This window comes from Plecotus auritus (assembly GCF_963455305.1).
Source record: "Plecotus auritus genome assembly, chromosome: 1".
Taxonomy (NCBI): Eukaryota; Metazoa; Chordata; class Mammalia; order Chiroptera; family Vespertilionidae; genus Plecotus; species Plecotus auritus.
Window position 1 is genome coordinate 171,755,406 of NC_137770.1, and position 20,882 is coordinate 171,776,287.

At 39.1% G+C, this 20,882-nt stretch overlaps 1 protein-coding gene across 9 annotated transcripts in view; it reads right to left on the bottom strand.

Annotated features, from left to right (window-relative positions):
- Positions 1-5,796: 5,796 nt before the first annotated feature.
- AIMP1 (aminoacyl tRNA synthetase complex interacting multifunctional protein 1) overlaps positions 5,797-20,882 on the bottom strand; it is a 36,345-nt gene continuing 21,259 nt past the window's right edge. For 8 of the 9 annotated variants that reach the window (XM_080650785.1, XM_080650779.1, XM_080650782.1 and 5 more), the window contains one exon: positions 7,964-8,225. In XM_080650785.1, coding sequence (XP_080506911.1) covers positions 8,059-8,225 — 167 coding nt within the window. In that variant the 3' untranslated portion in view covers positions 7,964-8,058. Of the gene's footprint in view, positions 8,226-20,882 lie in introns of all 9 variants that reach the window. The other variant, XM_080650781.1, reaches the window with a different exon arrangement.

The following is a 20,882-nucleotide window of genomic DNA, read 5'->3' on the forward strand; positions in this document are numbered from 1 at the left end:
AGGTCTATTCCTCCCAGTGATACTAACAACAATCAAGACTTAACTACAACAAGGCTGTACACACAGTCCACAAAGGGGTGCACCAAGAGTGTCCACCTCAGGTTAACTGGGGAGGTCGACCCACTGGGCCATATAGGAAACCTAGCACACAAAGCTACCCTACCAACTCAGGGAAGCAACGAAAATGCAGAGGCAAAGAAACAGATCACAAACAAAAGAAATGGAGGAAAACAAACAACTGGATATAGAATTCAAAACCACGGTGGAGGGGAGCTATGGGGGAAAAAAGAAGAAACAATTGTAATAATCTGAACAATAAAGACTTATTAAATTTTTTAAAAAAATTAATTCTATCAAAATCACTCTCTTTAGCTAAAGTTATCAAAAGTGACTTTTCCTTTGCATTTTTCATTAATCTTTTTCAAAGAGAAATCAAATTGTGGTGTTGATTCTGGATGATTCATGCACCATTCTTTCCAAATTCCCCAGGTGTAAAAAGTTGAGTGGTGTTTTAAATTAACAAGTATCAGCCAAATATGTAATCTTATATCTGAAAAGTTAAGTGGATGTATATATAGAGAGCATTTCTCCACTGGGATATGTAATATTATAATGAAGCAATTTGTAAAACTTTGTCAGAGCAGCCTTGATATGAAGGGTCAGCACATAAACGCCACAGTAGAAATGAGTAGATTTAGTAATTTCTATTTGAACAATTCCATAGGCATCATGTAACAGTGGGAAAGACAAGAAAAGTAGCCCCTTCATTAGAAAGGGTTTTTCTTTTTCCTTGCAAGTATTAAGCCCCTGGCTTGTTTCTGCTGCTGTTAGCATTTTAGCATGCCACATAGGAAATGATGTTAATGAAGACATAAAATAACACACACACATTATCTTACTCAAAATCCAGAGAATTGGGAATAGCGTGTGTTAGAAGAGGTGTGGGAGTAAGGCACAAGGGGAAAAAACAGGGAATACACAAGGGTTAAAAAATACAATATACAGTAATTCACACTCTGAAATTGCAGATGGCTCACTTTCAAACTAACAATTATTTCACTGTTTAAGGTCCTTTCTCCCAATTTTTGAAGTTATACTCCTATAAATTATCTTGCTAAGATTTATCTGAAGGAAAAACCGTAACTGTAAAAAGTGCACTAAGCAAGAATATGTAAGTCACTAACTCTTTTCCATGCCAACAAATTGGTATTTGAAGATCCAGTTTTGTATAGAGGCATACTAGCCATCAGTAACTATCCTTCTTTTCATTATTATTACAAACTAGAGGCCTGGTACATGAATTTGTGCATGGGTGGAGTCCCTAGGCCTGGCCAGTGATAAGGGCCGATCAGGGCCAGGTAATCGGTTGGAGGGATCACAGGTTGACTGGGGCCTGCTGGCCAGGGGAACAGGGTGCTGGAGGTTGGCCACTGGCCCCAAGGAGGGAGCTGGCCCTTGGCCCCACTGGAAGATCTAGGGTCCACCACCACACATCCCCAGTTCTCCGTCCCAACCTGGGGCCCGAAGGCCCCAGTGGGGTTGGGAGAGGAGGTGATGGTCGCTAGGCCAGGCACAGAAGGAACAGATGCTGGACACCGATGCCATCAGCTGGTTGTGGGAGGTTGGCTGTGGGAGCACACTGACCATCAGGCAGCAGCTCCTGTGTTGAGCGTCTGCCCCCTGTTGGTCAGTGCGCATCATAGGACTGGTCGACTGGTCATTTGGTCATAATGGTCATTTAGGTTTATATATATATATATATAGATTTCAGGGTTGTTATCCAAGTAGGACTGAAAATGGGGTGTTAACTGTAAAGAGTTGTTCCTGGTTAAAATATCTGCCTATCATCTATCTATCTATATATCATCTATAAATAACTTAGTGCCTTCCCTCATAGGTTGGCATTTGGGATGAATTGTCATTACAGGAACAGTGCCCTCAACAGTACACAATTCAAAGATTCAAGGCACGTTGCTCTTTAGAAAGGCAACTGCTGCCAGCAGCAACAGCCTGGTTTTGCCAAGTAATTCTTCCAAAGAACTTAAGCAGCAAAATGGAAAAAAAAAAACTTGATCAATTCTCTTTGTAATGACTTCCCAGAGAATCTCTTAAATGTTCCACTAAAGAAGCTACCCTACTCTCCTTACATGAACTACCAGAACTTAGGTTTTATTTTTATCACTATCTTTCCCCACATTTTAAACAAAAGTTTAACTTTTCATTCACAGAAAAGAAACCATGTGACTAACTGACATGGAACCAAGTGCATTGTAATGGATAAGAGCACAGAATTAGCAGGAATTGGAAGATCTAGGGTCAGCTAGTTCTATCTTAGCACAGGCATTTATTTAACTTTTCTGTTGATTCTTTGGGGTAAAATGGCTGGTGTACCTCTAGGGAGTTAAGAAATTGGTAAGGCTTGTGAAAGTATTTTATCTATACCTTGGGTGGGCAAACTGCAGCTCGTGAGCCACTTTTGGCTCTTTGGCCTCTTGAGTGTGGCTCTTCCACAAAATACCACAGCCTGGGCGAGTCTATTTTGAAGAAGTGGTGTTAGAAGTTTAAGTTTAAAAAATTTGACTCTCAAAAGAAATTTCAATTGTTGTACTGTTGATATTTGGCTCTGTTGACTAATGAGTTTGCCGACCACTGATCTATACCAATAATAGACAAATATGTAAATTGACTGTAACGCCACTATGCCCACAGCCAATCAGGAGTGAGTATGTAAATTAACCCAACAAAGATGGCGGGCCTGTGGGCAGCACGCACGTGTGCAGGCACCAAGCGGCCAGGGGTGGGCTGGACACCCACCCGCCCTCCGCATAGCCGGGGCGGCAGGGCGGGATGCCCACCCGCCCTCTGCGTAGCTGGAGTGATGCGGCAGGTGTCCCCAGGACCCCGCCCACTTTGAGCCTATGGCCGGCACGTGTGCATGCCAGCGCCGAGCAGCCAGGGTCCCGGGGATGCCACTGGAGACTCTGGTCCTGTCAGCCCAGCCTGGGGGCGGCTGGAGTTTGCTGTCCTCTTGGTTCGTGCAGCCCCTGGACCAGAAGCATAAACCAAGAGCACAGGGAGCACCAGGGATTCTGGGAATCGTAGTTCTGGTGGCAGCCCCTGGATGGGAAGGGGAAGCCCAGAGCGCAGGGAGCACCAAGAATGCTGGGAATTGTAGTTCTGGTGGCAGACACATTGAGGGATCTCCTAGAGCAAAGTGAGCCTGGAGCAAGTTACTATTGCGGTTGGGGGATGGAGGAAAAGCAAAGGTGAGAGACATAAGTCACAATGTCGAGGAAAAATTAAAGGGAAGATATCTTGCAACTTCTAGGAAATCTCCACCAATGGAGCAAAGAAAAAAAAGACCTCTATTATTCTGTGAGCACCAAACCAAACTGGGTTGGGGTCTCAGACAATTCGCTCATATGATTGCAAAGACAGACAGAAACTTCCGGATTGGAGAGGGCTCCCCTAAGGGCTCCCAGATTGGAGAAGGTGCAGGTCGAGCTGAGGGACCCACCCCCCGTGCACAAATCTTTGTGCACCGGGCCCTAGTTAGCTATAAAGCATTAAATATCTTAATTATAAAATGAAATTCATGACAATAGACAGATATTAATATATCACTCTAACTTTTGTGAGGAAAGGGCATAGTTATTTCTTAACTAAAAATATGAAGGCCAAAGCTTCCTCCACAAGAAAGCAACTTGAGTCACTTAACCTGCCTCACTAGTTTTTATTTTGTACCATGGCAATAAAGTTAGTTTTCACACCATTGCACAGGACTTTTGTCACAATTTAGGTAGCTAAAGTACACAGCTCATATTGTGCACCTTTGATATTTTTACATTTTTAAAGGTACAATATATAATTTCCCTGTAAAATTGAGGAGGTATACTTACGCTCCTTTAATGCCCCTATTATAAGCAATAGGGAGGCACTCCCTCACCCAACAAAAACTTGAAAATATGAGTGGTTTTTGTTAAACACAACAGTTAAAAATATAGTCTTGCTAGTCTAAAAAAATGCAAAGCTATTTTAGACTTTATCAATATTAAACCAGCGAAATCAATGAATAGGGCTGGCCAGCATCTAAAAAAATGAATTTCAGTGGGAGTGCAGAGAAAGTTTCAGTAATGAACATTTCTATCAAGTAAGAGATAGTACATCTGATGTAGAGGAGCCATCAGGTCTGTTGGGAAAGACAGGGTCACAACCTGTATGTAATATTTCTTAAGACACTCTGTTTAATTTATGTACACCAAGTAATCTCAACAAGAACTCAACTTCTCAGGAAATGTTTCCAAAACACTTGTTTCTGAAAAAGAACATCCCTATCATAAATTCATATCAACATAATGTGCATTATATTACTGACATTGTTTTAAGTACTCTAGGGGTACTACTTACAAAATCTTCACAACTCTACAATGTAAATACTGTTATTATTTATACCCATGTTACAGATGAGGGAAGTAAGGTATATAGAGGCTGAACAATTACACAAGGTCACACAGGCAGTTAAGTTGTAGAGCTAGTAATCAAAACCAGGTAATCTGGCCTCAAAACCAAAAATACCATGTAGGCTCCATGGATTTCTCATCATCTACAAATGCAGATCTTTGAGCCTGAAATGCTAAGGCTCAGACACTGGGACCTGGTTAAACTCATTAATGTTGCTCTACGAGGCCCTATCCATACCTTTTAGCTTTTTGTTTTGTTTTTTAATGTATCTTTTATTGATTTTAGGAAATCATTGCTTGGCTGCCTCCTGCATCCCCGCTACTGGGGATCAAGCCCAAAACCTGGGCATGTGCCCTTTACGAGAATCGAACTCAGGACCTTTCAGTCCACAGGCCAACAGTCTATCCACTAAGCAAAACCGGCTAGGGTCATACCTTGTATTCTGATGACATGTTTCCTATTAAACTTCCATGAATTACTTTGAATATTTTGTAAATAGTCTAAATGGGAATTTACATTATCTTAAAAAAGTGACACCAATCTGTTTGATGGGCTTAGGAACAAGGCAGAAAAAATGTTTCTAATGTTTATATTAAAATCAACATGTCCTGAAAATGACTCATCTCAAAAAAATACATGGAATTTATAAATATAAGAAAAGTTAGTACTCCCAATATTCATGTGTGATAGTGGGCCAACCTGTATGAGAAAGTATCGGGGTAAGGTCAGATTTGTTCCAGTTTAGTTTGCAACATAGAAATAGATGTCAAGAGGCACTAACTGTTTATCCTGTGACCTAACACTATGTCCTACTGTTAAAATCCTTAAAGAGCTCACTACCATTTAAAAGCCAGAAAAGTTATGCGCAGCTCACCAACCATTTTTTGTTGTTGATTCTATAAGAGCTCTCTTATCCCAGCAATACAAAGAAAACAAAATTAAGTTTTCTTTAAAAATAAAGACTGAATAGCCCAGTCGGTGTGGCTCAGTGGTTGAGCATCGATTGATCCATGAACTAGGAGGTTCATGGTTCGATTCCAGGTCAGGGCACATACCTGGGTTGCAGGCTTGATCCCCATTAGGGAGCATGCAATAGGCAGCCAATCAATGATTCTCTCTCATCACTGACGTTTCTATGTCTCTCTCCCTCTCCCTTCCACTCTCTGAAACCAATAAAAAAAAAACATTTTAAAAAACTATTGAATGGAGCTAAACTGATAACTTAATTGAGTAATGCTTTTATGTAACTTGAAGAATTAGGAATAAATTATATTAGAATTATTTAAATAAATTTGTTATAATTAAGAAAAGTTAGAAAATACAGAATCACAAAATACTTCGTCACATTCTTTATTCCAAAAATAATAGATCTTGAATAACTTTAAAAAAAAATTTGTGTTCAGTTATCAACATATGCTCATCTAGGTGAGTGAAAATAGGCAATTGATACGTTAATGTATATTAAGTTTTTGGCTGCCATTTCTTTTAACATATGGACAGTGATGGTTCATGAAAAAGCAAACTTTATCAATCTTAAATGCTCTTCTAAAGATAAAGAGCTACAAATAATGTTTTATTAGATACCCAAGGAATCTTTACGTCAGCTAGAGTAAAAAAATAGGCTGCTGCTTTTATAGTCAATTATTGGAAACTATACTAGCAACACTTCGCAATGTGTTTATGCTTCATAGTCAAAATTATTACTACTTACTTTGCTCAATGAAAAGTTCAACACACAGTTGGAAATTTCAGTCTAAAATTTAAAAAAAAATTGCCTTAAGTCTGGGTTACTTTGGCAAGAAATAGCAATAATGTTTAAATGCCATGTCTCCTAGCTTTTATGATGTTTGGCTCTCAAGAATCAACACTTGTTCATTTTCAGTATTATTATAATACTAGTGGCCCGGTGCACGAAATTCGTGCACATTAAAAGGGGGACCCAGAGTCAAGTCCCAGCCCACCCACATGCGCCTCAAAATCGCGTGAGACCCAGACCTGGCCAACCCCTGCATTGGGCTAGATCCAGACCCGCCAGTCCGACTCTTGTCAAGCCCCACCGGGCAGGGGTGTAGCCTCAGGTCCCCTGGCGCCAGGATGGGGAGTGTGGCCTAAGGTCCCCCAGATGGGGCGGGGGGCGTGCCTTAAAGTCCCCTGTCAAGCCCTGCCAGGTGGGGTCATGGCCTGAGATCCCGACAAGCCCCGCTGAGTGGGGGGCATGGCCTGAGGTCTCCTGTCAAGCCCTGCCAGGCGGGGGGGGGGGGGGCCCGGCACTAGGAGAGGGCACAGCCTCAGGTCCCCCGTCAAGTCCTGCTGGGCAGTGGGTGCAGCCTGAGTTCCCTGACCCAGCACTGGGGTGCACCTTGAGGTGCCCCGCCAAGCCCTGCTGGGTGGGGAGCATGGCCTGAGGTGCCCTGTCAAGCCCCGCCAGGCAGGGGGTCACAGCCTCAGGTCCCCTGGCCCGGTGCTGGGGTGGGGGGCGCTGTCTGAGGTCCCCTGGCCTGGCGCTGGGGCGGGGGGAGCAGCCTGAGGTCCCCTAGCCCAGCACCAGGACGGTAAGCGCACCTTGAGGTCCCCACAAAGCCCCGCTGGGTGGGGGACATGGCCTGAGGTCCCCCAGCCTGGTGCCAAGGCAGGAGGTGCAGCCTGAGGTCCCCCAGCCTGACACCAGGGTGGGGGGCACGGCCTGAGGTCCCCTGTCAAGTCCTGCCACGTGGGGGTCGCAGCCTGAGGTCCCGTCAAGCCCCATGGGGGCGGGGGAGGGCATAGCCTCAGGTCCCTGCTGATTGCTCGTTAAGGCTCCTTAAGGGAACTTTGCCTCAGCTGTGGATGCAGCCATCTTTGTGACAGAGTGATAGTCAATTAGCATATTCCCTCTATTAGATAGGACTAGAGCCCCAGTGCATGAAATTCATGCATGGGGGGTTGTTCCTCAGCTCAGCCTGCACCCTCTCCAATCCAGGAGCCCTCAGGGGATGATTCCTGCGTGATTGGGCCTAAACTGGCAATTGACATCCCTCTTGCAATCCGGGACTGTTGGCTCCTAACCATTCGTCTGCCTGCCTACCTGATTGCCCCTAACTACCTCTGCCTGCCTGCCTGATCGCCCCCTAACTGCCTCTGCCTTGGCCCCTGCCACCGTAGCTTTGTCCGGAAGGACATCCAGAAGATGTCTGGTCTAATTAGCATATTACCCTTTTATTAGTATAGATGATTAGTTGATTACACAATATACTAAAAATTTAAGGACTTGAAATTTCATGTATCATGAAACTAAATGCTAATCTAGTTCAAGTTATCTAAAAATGTATAAAGAAAAAATCTGCTAACATCAATATCCTTGCTAAAAAATAAATCACCACAAAACATAGGGCATTTCCTCCCTACATTATAAAGGGTCAAAAATCATAGGTAAAAATATAGTGTTTCTCCAATCAATTGAAAACAAATATACTAGGTAACAGACTAGTCCAATCTAGAAGACAAGTAACACAAAAATGAGCCAGTTATATTTTAGGCACAAGTGACAAATGTATTTCTTTATTGGCATCTAAGTTTTTTCCCAATGCATTTCAGTAACTGAAGTATTTTGATGTAATTTTATTTTATTCCACTGTTGGTCATAGTTTGAGCCTTACACACTCCCTTCCCTTTCACCTCAAAGGGAGCTCCTTTGTATGTAGCCACACACTCATCATTGGTGTAAAGATCAGGCTGGATCTGCTCCCAAATCTTCTTCTTAGGATTCAGCTCCTTGTCAGGCTCTCCTGTTGGGAAAAAATAAAATTATATAACTAATATATTAATAAATTGCATTTCTAGTGAATTGTCTCGGCACTACTTTCTGATCTTTAGACCTGACCAGAATTTTAGCACTTACTGTTAACATTTATTTTTATGATGTAAGCAACTTATATTCTTGATCAGTAAAATGTATTTTGTCATTTCCTTACATATTGAAGATCTTATTTTTCACTCTCATATTTTGGCAAGTAATATAGCTCAATAAATGTTTCCACACATTTAAAAATATAAGATACTCTTAAAAATTGTGAAGCAATGAGAGCATAATTTCATGTGTTATATTTTTACATGAGGCAGAAGCAGTGTATGCTTTACTGTATGTTTCATTATACAAAATAAATGTCTAGATCAGCGGTTCTCAACCTGTGGGTCACGACCCCTTTGGGGGTTGAACGACCCTTTCACAGGGGTCGCCTAAGACCATCGGAAAACATGTATTTCCGATGGTCTTAGGAACTGAGACACCGCTCCTCTATCCATCTCCAGGCGGGTCCACCCACATGCAGATACACCCATATAAGAGTACCCAGTGTGATGATATCATCACGCCAACACCATCACATACACCCCGTACAAATACAGGTGTACGTGACAGGGTTGGTGCCATTATGTACTTATGCAGACCAGTCACACATGTGTAGAGAGCAGCTACTGTGTAGAAAGCAGCTGCTGTGTTGAAAGCAGCTACTCTGTTAAAAGCAGCTACTGTGTTGAAAGCAGCAGTATTGGAGGTAAAACACTTCATGTTACTGGGTAAATGTAAAATCATCAACTACTGCAAAAAAAAAAGTCTGTTCCATGGGAACTTAATCTGGATGCGGATCGGTCTTTTTATATTCAGCTGTGGTTGATGTGAATACTGCCCCCTTGTGATAGTAACAGGTATGTAAAAAAAAAAACAGAGAATGGTAAATCATAGGAAACTTTAATGAACTGTATTGACTGAACCATGCCATGTATCATCTTTTGTATTATTAAAGCTATTGTTATATATTATTTTCATTAGCAAACCATCCCATGACAATGGATCATGTAGAGAAGAATGTTAAGAAAATATAGTGAGGATTTTTTACAGTATGGTTTTACCTCAATAATTACAGCAGGAATTGAGAAACCGCAATGTGTTATTTGTTGTGAAGTTCTATCAGCCGAATCTATGAAGCCGAACAAACTAAAACTCCATTTTGATAGCAAGCATCTGAGCTTTGCCGGCAAGGATACCAACTATTTTAGAAGCAAAGCTGATGGACTCAAGAAAGCCAGACTTGACATTGGTGCCAAGTACCACAAACAAAACGTAGCAGCCGTTGAAGTTTCATATTTGGTGGCACTCAGAATCGCCAGAGCTATGAAACCTCACACCATTGCTAAGGATTTACTGTTGCCAGCGGCCAAAGACATTGCTCGAGTTATGATCGGAGACTAATCTGTTACGAAATTGAGTGCAATTTCCTTATCTAATGACACTGTCCGCAGAAGAATAGATGACATGTCTGCTGATATTCTTGATCAGGTAATCCAGGAAATTAATTCTGCTCCACTTCCAATATTTAGTATCCAGCTTGATGAATCTACAGACGTTACAAACTGTTCATAGTTACTGGTTTACATGAGGTACATTAATGATGGTGACTTTAAAGATGAGTTTCTTTTTTGCAAACCTCTTGAAACAACTACTGCATGTGATTTATTTGACACAGTTGGTTCATTTCTGAAAGAGCATAAGATCTCTTGGGAAAAGGTTTGTGGTTTGCACAGATGGTACTCCAGCTATGCTAGGATGTCGATCTGGATTTCAACGTTTGGTACTGAATGAGTTACCAAAAGTCATCGGAACTCACTGTATGATTCATCGGCAAATATTAGCAATGAAGACACTGCCACAAGAGTTACAAGAAGTAATGAAAAGCGTCTTAAGTTCTGTCAATTTTGTAAAGGCGAGCACTTTAAATAGTCGACTGTTTTCGCAACTGTGCAACGAGTTGGATGCGCCGAACAATGCTCTGCTATTTCACACTGTAGTGAGATGGTTGTCGAAATGTTTTAAAACGTGTTTTTGAGCTTCGTGATGAACTCAAAACGTTTTTTAATCAGAAAGCAAGACCGCAGTTCGAAGCACCTTTCAGCAATAAAAGTGAACTGCAGAAAATAGCTTACTTGGTTGACATCTTTGCCATCTTGAATGAGTTAAATTTATCACTGCAAGGACCAAATGCAACATGCCTCGACTTGTCTAAAAGATCCGATCATTGCAAATGAAACTTCAGCTTTGGCAAAAAAAAAATTCGATGAAAATAAAATTTACATGTTACCTACCTTATCTGCTTTCTTTGAGGAACATGACATTGAACCAGACAAAAGGATTACGATGATAATTTCTGTGAAAGAACACTTGCACATGCTTGCAGACGAAATTTCATCATACTTTCCAAATCTACCTGACACCCCATTTGCACTTGCCAGAAGCCCATTCACAGTCAAAGTTGAAGATGTTCCTGAGACAGCACAAGAGGAGTTCATTGAACTTACTAACTGCAATGTAGCGAGAACTGATTTCTCTACAATGCCAGTTACAAAATTCTCGATCACGTGTTTGCAGTCATATCCTGTTCTGTCTGGGACTGTGTTGAGCCTTCTTCTTCCATTTCCAACAACATATCTTTGTGAAACAGGGTTTTCCAGCTTGTTGGTTATCAAGTCTAAATACAGAAGTAGACTTGTTGTGAAAGATGATCTTCGTTGTGCTCTTACAAAGACTGCCCCGAGAATTTCAGATCTGGTGAGAAAGAAGCAATCTCAACCTTCGCGCTGACGTTGGCTTTTTACTCATACTGTCGCAAAATGTAGCAATGTAGTTTACTGTTGTTAAATTAAGTCTGTTACCCATGCTACACCATGCTTCAAGAAAAAATTTCATTTATTTGTAATTAGAAATAAATACTTCACAATATATAATTACATATTGTTTTTGTGATTAATCACTGTGCTTTAATTATGTTCAATTTATAACAATGAAAATACATCCTGCATATCAGATACTTACATTACGATTCATAACAGTAGCAAAATTACAGTTATGAAGTAGCAACAAAAATAATTTTATGGTTGGGGGTCACCACAACATGAGGAACTGTATTAAAGGAAGGGTCGCGGCATTAGGAAGGTTGAGAACCACTGGTCTAGATTGTTGCTATAGTTTTTAAAGATTTCTTATAAATACTAGAGCATGGCTTACATGTTGGGATTATCTAGCTAAATATAACTACCTTGGGTTTCACTTGCAGCACATTCCATTTGGTGGGATGGAAAGAGACAGAAAAGGGTAGTAAAGAGACAAGTACTAGCATTTTCTAAAAACCAGGAATATATGCTGTTGCATGCAATTCACACAACAACACTTACTCTAATTTCAAATATAGAGAGACTGGGGCTCAGAGAGGATAAATCATACAATTAACAAGTGAAGTCACGATTTGACACCAAAACTTTTGTTCTGCTAGTAGAGCGCTTTGCTTCCTAATATAATAAACTATGCTTTAGGAAAGAAACAACATTCTGACATTGGAATGTCCCATCCCCTCTCTTTATAGTAACTCACATTATAAAGCTTATGATCAATAAAAGACAAACTGTAGAATATATCTGCCTAGGCTTAAAGAAAGTCAATATACCAAGCAACTCTCCACTTAATGAATGATAAGGAAGTAGAGAACAAAGTTTAATATAACAGCATTTTATACCTAGGATATTCAATAACATTTGGAATGAAGACTCCGTTCAAGAAACAATTTTTAAAAAGTAACATATCTCTTAAGCATTAGCTGCTGCAAATGAAAAAGGATTTTCCTGGAGGTAATAAAAAAAAATTACTGAAGTACAATTCCGTTATCATAGAAATATAACTTTCTAGATCTTTTTTTAACTGACTCCCAAGTTGAAATCTCTTGGAATTACTTTAAAAAGAATATTTTAAACATTACTGGAACTAATTTTATTTTATATCTTTATTACATCTTATTATTATCTACTGTTTATTCTCTATTCATACTTATATAGGAATAACAAAACTGAGAAAATTGTTTGGCCATGGTAGCTTTGTTCTTTTATTAGCTCTTCATAAACTGCCACGAAACTGGCAAGAACATACAAAAATGTCCTCTGATATGCAGGTTTTCAAAGATGACAGAGATTTAACTGAATGATGTATTCACAGTAAAAGAACATGCAATGAAACTAAAACTGAAAGACTGACTATAAAAGTGAGGATTTCTCTTAGTCCTTTAAGACCACTAGATTGGACATTAATTATTATTAATTAATAAACAGAATAGGAAAAAATAAGAATATATAAAGTATCTACAAGATTTTTATTTTTTTGTTTCTAAGCCATTCCTAGTCTAAGAGCAAAGTCTTATTTTGCTTGTGCACAAATCATGTGGAGAAGTGAGCATTCCAGAATTCTGAAAAGCTGGAGGCAGCAATACTGTTCAGGGAGGCCTGAGTACTAACCCTGAATCCCCCTCACCCCCACAAAAAAGAGATGCTTGCTAACTGATGATGAATTAATTTAAGAAGCAGAGTGTCCCAGACTTGTGTAAAAGCTTCTTATGAAGAGCACAGATTGTGTAGTAAATTCTTGCTGAATACAGATGTAAGCCCCAAGTACAAAAAGCTGTGGTGCAGCAGAAAATTAAGCTTCTTGAAATGTATAGAAAATAATATTCATAATAATACACAACACGTATCATGCTTACTATGTGGCAGTCACTGCACTGTTTTACATTTATTTACTTATTTAATTATCTCAATAAAGCATATAAAATGATTAATTACAATCAATTTATAGGTGAGGAAATTAAGGCCCAAACATTATAACTAAGAACTTAAAAAAAGAAAAAGGGCAGGTAGCTTAGTGTTTCAAAAGTTAAATCTCACAAAACACATGAAATAGATACCATTAAAAACCACTCCTTGAGGAGAAAAACCAAGATGGCGACATAGGTAAACACCTATACTGCTGCCTCGCACAACAATTTCAAAACTACAACTAAAAGACAACATGGACATCATCCAGAACCATCGGAAAGCTGGCTGAGTGGAAATTCTACAACTAGAAGGAAAGAGAAAAGGACACTGAGACTCAGAGGAGCTGCGGAGGGCAGAGGTGCAGAGAGGCGCACACGCGTGCGCAAAGGGCGGGCAGCTGAATACGCAGCTGGCTTTCTCGAACAGAAGGGAGACAAAGAATCCCCACTGCGCTGAACTCCAGTTCCGGGCGAGATTCGGGGAACCCAGACTCATACGGGGTGAAACTGGACTGTCAGGAGGAAGCACACTGAGACTCAGGGGAGCTGCGGAAGGCAGAGGTGCAGAGGCGCGTGCGCGGGGAGAGGGCGGGCAGCTGAGTGCATGGCTGATTTCTCGTACGGGAGGGAAACAAAACCTCCCGACTGCACTGTACTCCAGTTGCGGGTGAGACTTTGGGTACCCAGACTCATTCAGGGAGAAACTGGACTGTCTGGCAGTGCACAAACCTCGAGGGCAGCGTTCTCTCAGAGGTGCGTGCAGCCATTGCTGCGGGACACTGAGACCCAGGGGCCTCTTAGGGCGGGGCTGACGGGAAACCAAGGCTGTCTGCTCCACCCTGAGACTCCGCCCCATCCAAGCTGAGCACAGAGGCTCTCCCAGCATAGACACAGCTGATCCTCACAGCCAATTGGCCTGGAGGTCAACTCCTCCCAGTGATACCAACAACAATCTAGGTTTAACTACAACAAGACTGCACACAGCCCACAAAGGGGTGCACCAAGAGTGTCCACCTCATGTAACTGGGGAGGCTGAGCTACTGGGCCCTAGAGGACACCTCACACACAAAGCCACTCTATCAACTCAGGGAAGCAGCTAAAATGTGGAGACAAAGAGGCAGGTCACAAATGAAAGAAATGGAGGAAAGCAAACGACTGGATATAGAGTTCAAAATGATGGTTATAAGGTTTTTCAAGAATTTTCTAGAAAAGGCCAATAAATTTAGCGAGACCCTCGAGGACATGAAAAAGGATCAACTAGAAATTAAGCATACACTGACTGAAATAAAAAATATTATACAGAGACCTAACAGCAGACTAGAGGACCGCAAGAATCAAGTCAAAGATTTTAAATACAAAGAAGCAAAAAACACTCGACCAGAAAAGCAAAAAGAAAAAAGAATCCAAAAACATGAAGATAGTGTAAGGAGCCTCTGGGACAACTTCAAGAGTACCAACATCCGAATTATGGGGGTTCCAGAAGAAGAGAGAGAACAAGATACTGAAAATCTATTTGAAGAAATAGTGACCAAAAACTTCCCCCACCTGGTGAAAGAAATAGACTTACAAGTCCAGGAAGCACAGAGAACTCCAAACAAAAGGAAACCAAAGAGGACCACACCAAGACACATCATAATTAAAATGCCAAGAGCAAAAGACAAAGAGAGAATCTTAAAAGCAGCAAGAGAAAAACAGCTAGTTACCTACAAGGGAGCACCCAAAGGACTGTCAGCTGATTTCTCAACAGAAACTATGCAGGCCAGACGGGAGTGGCAAGAAATATTCAAAGTGATGAATAGCAAGAACCTACAACCAAGATTACTCTACCCAGCAAAGCTATCATTCAGAATTGAAGGGCAGATAAAGAGCTTCACAGATAAGAAAAAGCTAAAGGAGTTCATCACCACCAAACCAGTATTATATGAAATGCTGAAAGGTATTCTTTAAGAAGAGGAAGAAGAAAAAAGTAAAGAGAAAAATTATGAACAACAAATACATATCTATCAACAAGTGAACCTAAAAATCAAGTGAATAAAAAATCTGATGAACAGAATAAACTGGTGAATATAATAGAATCAGGGGCATAGAAAGGGAGTGGACTGACAATTCTCGGGGGGAAAGGGGTGTGGGGGGTGCAGGAAGAGACTGGACAAAAATCATACACCTATGGATGAAGACAGTGGGGGGGGGGTAAGGGCAGAGGGTGAGGTGGGAACCGGGTGGAGGGGAGCTAAGGGGGGAAAAAAGAGGAACAATTGTAATAATCTGAACAATAAAGATTCATTTAAAAAAAAACTAAAAAAAAGAAAACACTTCTTGCCCTAACCGGTTTGGCTCAGTGGATAGAGCATCGGCCTGCAGACTGAAGGGTCCCAGGCTTGGTTCTGGTCAAGGGCATGTACCTTGGTTGCGGGCACATCCCCAGTAGGAGGCGTGCAGGAGGCAGCTGATCGATGTTTCTTATCGATGTTTCTAACTCTCTATCCCTCTCTCTTCCTCTCTACAAAAAATCAATTATATATATATATATATATATATATATATATATATATGTGTGTGTGTGTGTATATATATATATATATATGTATATATATATATACACACACACACACACACACACACACACACTTCTTAAAAACAAACAAAACAAAAAACCACCTTCTTATAAATGAAAAAGCTGGGACTCAGAATGGTTCCCAGGTCACTGATCACTTGTGGAGCCAAGATCTGAAAGGTTTAAATGTCTTATATAAGACTAATAATTTTCAAGTAATAAAGATTTGAACTAAAAATAAACTAGAAACTAATAAGAGGAACCTCCAAAGCTTAACTGTTGTCTTTTAACAAACAAGACTCAATACTTGAACACTCTGAATGTAGTTTCTAGATTTTAATAAATCAATAAATAAAACAAAAATTTGAGATTATTATTAAAACCTGTCACAGTATGATCACTGAATATAAATCAGAGTGGAAAATCTTGGATGCAGTGTTAACCTTCTGGCTTACTGAGTATGTTTTTGAACAAAATACTATTTGGTAGGGTATAAAGCTAGCTGGAAAGTTTAAATCGCCTCCTATGGAAAACATTTCTAATATTTTAAAGAATTTTTTTAATGAACTATCTTTTCCAGAGAAGTCTTTCATCATTCCTGTGTGTTATATATCCTTCTTCTAAATCTTATTTTTCTAATTTTCTTCCCTTTCTTACCCCTCCCCCCTCTTTTTGGCACGACTATGCGAAGACGGTAAGTGATGATATCAATAAAAATTCTTCAAGCTAAAAACTACAGAACCTCTGAAATTGCTAAACACATGCCAATAATCACCATTTGGAAATGGTTACAAATATTGTAAGAGAACTAATCATTTAGAGATTATTTTAGGCCAACTGATTTTAAACAAAATGCATAGGGAATAGGAACTATTTCAAGACCAGTTTGTACAGATGCAAAAAGCTGTGATCACCTTCTCAGTATTTAAAACCTACAAAAAGCAATAAATACAAATTCCAGAGTCACAGGCATTCACAAGTCTAGAATAAGAACCAGAGATTTCATTTTAATTGGGCCATTCTTTTGTATAAAATGCTCATGGATCACCAGCTTCTCTTTGATATCTACCATGGCTATTAAAAGCCTAGTACTAACTTACTTAATTTATGTTTGATAAACTGCGTTTTTGAACTATAATAATTGTAACTATTGCACAAAAACTAAAGTATAACTTGGCAAGTAGGGGTCAATTAATTTGACAAAGCTAATCAACAGGGGAAAGTGGTTTGGTGGTTTGATCAGAATGATCTTGCAATAATGAAGGCAAATATTCAGGCCTGTTCTTAAATACTGCTTTGTTGTTGTTTTTAACATGTTTTACTACTACATTTCTTTTTATTTTTCATTAACCAATTTATTGAGCTCCTACTCTATGCCAGGCATTTTTTCTAGATGATAGGAATATAGCACTGAGTAAGAACAAAAAGGAAATCTTGATTTCATGATGCTTATATATCTGTGTGAACAGACATTAAATAATGTACAGTATATGAGATGATAAGTATTTTAAAATAAAACAAAGATGACATTTGAAAGATCCGGACAGGATGAGGGACCAAGCAATGGAGATATCTCAGGAAAGAGTCAGTGGCTCAATTAAAGTGAGGAAGAAATTGGAGAGTCCGTGCAGTTAATGAAAGGCAACCAAAAGGACTTGGACGTGCACTCTAGTCAAATGGGAAGCTTTTGAGCAAAGAAGCAATATAATCTGACCTAAATCACTCCACCTACTATAACTGAAAATAGACAAAGTACATAGGCAAAAGCAGGGAAATCAGACAGAGGCTTTTGCAATGATTTAGATAAAGGATGTTGGTGCTAAGACCAAAGTGGTGGTGGTGGAGATAATGAGAATGATTCTGGGTATGTTCAGAAGGTATATTCACTATTATTTTCTGAAGGAGAAGCTGCATGAGAAAATAAATAGCAGTTGAGAGAATGGAGTTCTGGTCAGATGATATGGAAAATAGGAATTCTGGGGGGAAGACTGGGATATGTATTCTTTCTTCAGACATGTTAATGCAGTGCAGAAGGCAGCTAGAAAAGTGACTGGATAAAATAGCCAAGGAAATAATGTGGGGGCGGGGGGGGGGGGGGGGGCGTTGAGAGAGTGAGAGAGAGTGTCAAGTGTGGAAAGAAAAAGAGAAGAAGTAAAGGACCAAGATCTGGGCACTTCAATGTTATGAAGTCATGCAGCTAAGGAGGAATCAGCAAAGGAGATGAGAAGGGCAGACAGTGAAGCAGGAGACCACCAGGAAAGTGATGCCAGATGTCAAGTAAATGAAGAAAAGGACTGGGAACTAGCCATGGATAGTTAGCTAGAGAGTAATTAGTGATCTTGACCAGAGCAGTTCTGGTAGAACAAGGAGGAGAGAAAACTGACTGAAATAGGTTTTAGGAAGGAGAATAAAATATAGACAAGATTTTGTCTTTTTAAAGAATAAATGGATGCAAAAGTGAAACACTTGCATACCATACAGGCTTTACAATTAACCATAATTTATATTTATAATTAAGATTCAATATCAAGAGAAATAAACATGGTCTTGGAAGTTAAAAGTCTGAATGCAAATTTTCATTTATTTTTAGAGAAAAATCAGTGCATTTTCAGAAAAAAAGAGATAAGGTTGTCATTGCCTTTGTCTTCTAGCTATAATATTATTTTCAAGTTAATTTTTGCTTGGTGCTTTAGGGACCAGTTACCACTTTTAAATATTAAAATTTACAGCTTCACACATTTACGATTTAAAAAAGTATTGCGCGGGGTAGTTTTTTAGCCATTGTTAAAAAAAATATTACTTGGCATCTTCTAAACTCAATGGACATTTTCGGTTCTATAGTTAGAGAAAAAAAGTTGCTAAGTATAAAAGCCTTTCCAAGGCCGAACAGCAATTCAAAGGTTTGAGCCCCAATTGCAATTTCTATACCACACTTAAGTATCATGAAATGTAAATCTCTAGACACTGAGCACATCAAGTGAACATGTACCAACAGACACCTTAAGCTTTAAAATGCAAAACAGATGCTGGAAAAAAAAAAAAGCACTGGTAAATCATGGCTCTTTCTGGAAAAGAAAAAAATAAGACTAATGGTGTGTTGTGTAGTATTAACTGTTATTTCCTTTCAGATTAACTGCTACAGAAGCAGTAACTGATGTGGAACCATAAGCAAGATGAACAATAACAGACCTCATGTCCCAAAATTTATCAATTATTCAGTGCTGTTTGGCTCGGTTAAGCCTATGGTAAGTGATAAGAATTCAAGCAACCTCAAGGGCCATTTTAAAATTAGTTTTTCCTACCCAGCTGGTGTAGCTCAGTGGTTGAACATCAACTTATGAACTATGAAATCACAGTTCAATTCCTGGTCAGGGCTCAGTTCCCATTAGAGGGCGTGCAGGAGGCAGCTGATCAATGATTCTCTATCATCATTGATGTTTCTTATCTCTCCCTTCCTTTCTGAAATCAACAAAAATATATTTAAAAAAAATAAAGTTAGGTTTTCCCTTCTTTCACTTTACAAATATTTTTTGTACCTTCTCAATATATTCATGTGCTAAGGCACAAGGGGAAACTGAATTTAAAAGAAATATCAGGCTTTGGAACAATGTAAATATAGACACACACACACAAAAAAAAAACCTCAGAGAATGAAGAATGTAGCAAAGGCAAGAAATCTATATGGGCTATTATCGTCTCTAATGTTGTCACTGAGTAAAACTTACTTTCAATTTACTCATCAGAAACATCCAAATAACAACAGATTCAACTGCTGAAATGTTTACCTGTTAATTCTATGAGGTAAGGGAATGAAATATGTCATTGAAATAAGAGCTATATACCTTCATTAATGAAATAGTCCAGATTAATTCACAGTAAGCAACAATCAACAAACAAAAAGCTATAGTATTAGCGATTCAGACACATCTGTTTAATCCTTTTACTAATTCTGCATAACTTTAAGCAACTAAATTGTACCAGGCCCCAGTTTCCAAATCTGTAAAACAGTGAGTTAAAGATTTGATTTATTCCATTTCTAAATACAAGACTCTACAATTTACATTAAAAAAAGAAAACTCAAAAATTGTACTACATCTTAAGTATTTAAATAAAAGGGAAGGCAAATGTTAACCTGGTAAGGTAAGCCAATATTTGTTGTTTTTAATCTTAAAGGAAAAGATCACCTTTATTACTGTCCTATTCCAATTTAGTGAATGAAACCTCTAACCAGAATTTTAGGTGTCAGGTACAGACTTACTCTGAAATATGAGGTTTGGGGAAATGTTTTGATATTGTTTGTGGGAGAAGAGTGGTGATCATATGCTGCTAGAATCTAAAGCCACCATGCTGCTTTGAGAAATGATTCATATTGGGATTTTCCCAAAACCCAATTTACCAAAAAAAGCACAGACCATTATGGTTTTGAATCTACCAACCTTCAAGATATACAGAGGCATTCAAAGTCATGGTACTTGTTAAACAACCCCTTTAGATTAGTCTACTTTTGATTAGGAAGGGGTAGTTTAGTTTCAAGGAAACTAATTTCATCCACATTTTCTATCCTATTCTAATGTTAAAATTCTTCATATCCTAATATTTCATCAAACACAATTGACATAGGATAAAAAAAACAACAGGCCTACATAATCACATCAGTCTGGCTATTAAATTAAAACTCAGCTCCTTGTACAAAAATGTCTCCAAATCAATTCTGACTTATAAAACTAATTCTGTCTTTTTAAAGTTGAAATATGTTTATTATACAGTATCTGAGTTAAACTAGAAGTCTAGACTACAATAGTAATATGTGACAGTGTTCATATTTTTAATTAAAAAGCATTCTTGTAAAGCAACAGCAAAAAAAGATGTACATCTCAATATTAATATGGAAAATAACATGAGTAGCTAAAGTATTTAATAAATAGTTAAAAAGGTGTTGAGATTACATTAGTAATCAGAGTGGTATATTAAATATTATTCACCTGTAAAATTACTAAGTATGAAAAACACTGGTAGTAACCTGGTTTGGTATGGATGTGGTGAATTGTTTTTTTTTAATTGGGATGACATTGGTTAATAAAATCATATATGGTTCAGGTGTACAATTCTATAATACATCATCTGTATATGAATTGTGTGTTCACCACCCCAAGTCAAGTCTCCTTCCATCACCATTTATCCCTCCATATACCCTCTTCTACCTTTCCCACCCCCCTTTCCCTCTGATAATTATACTATTGTCTGTGCCTATGAGTTTTGGG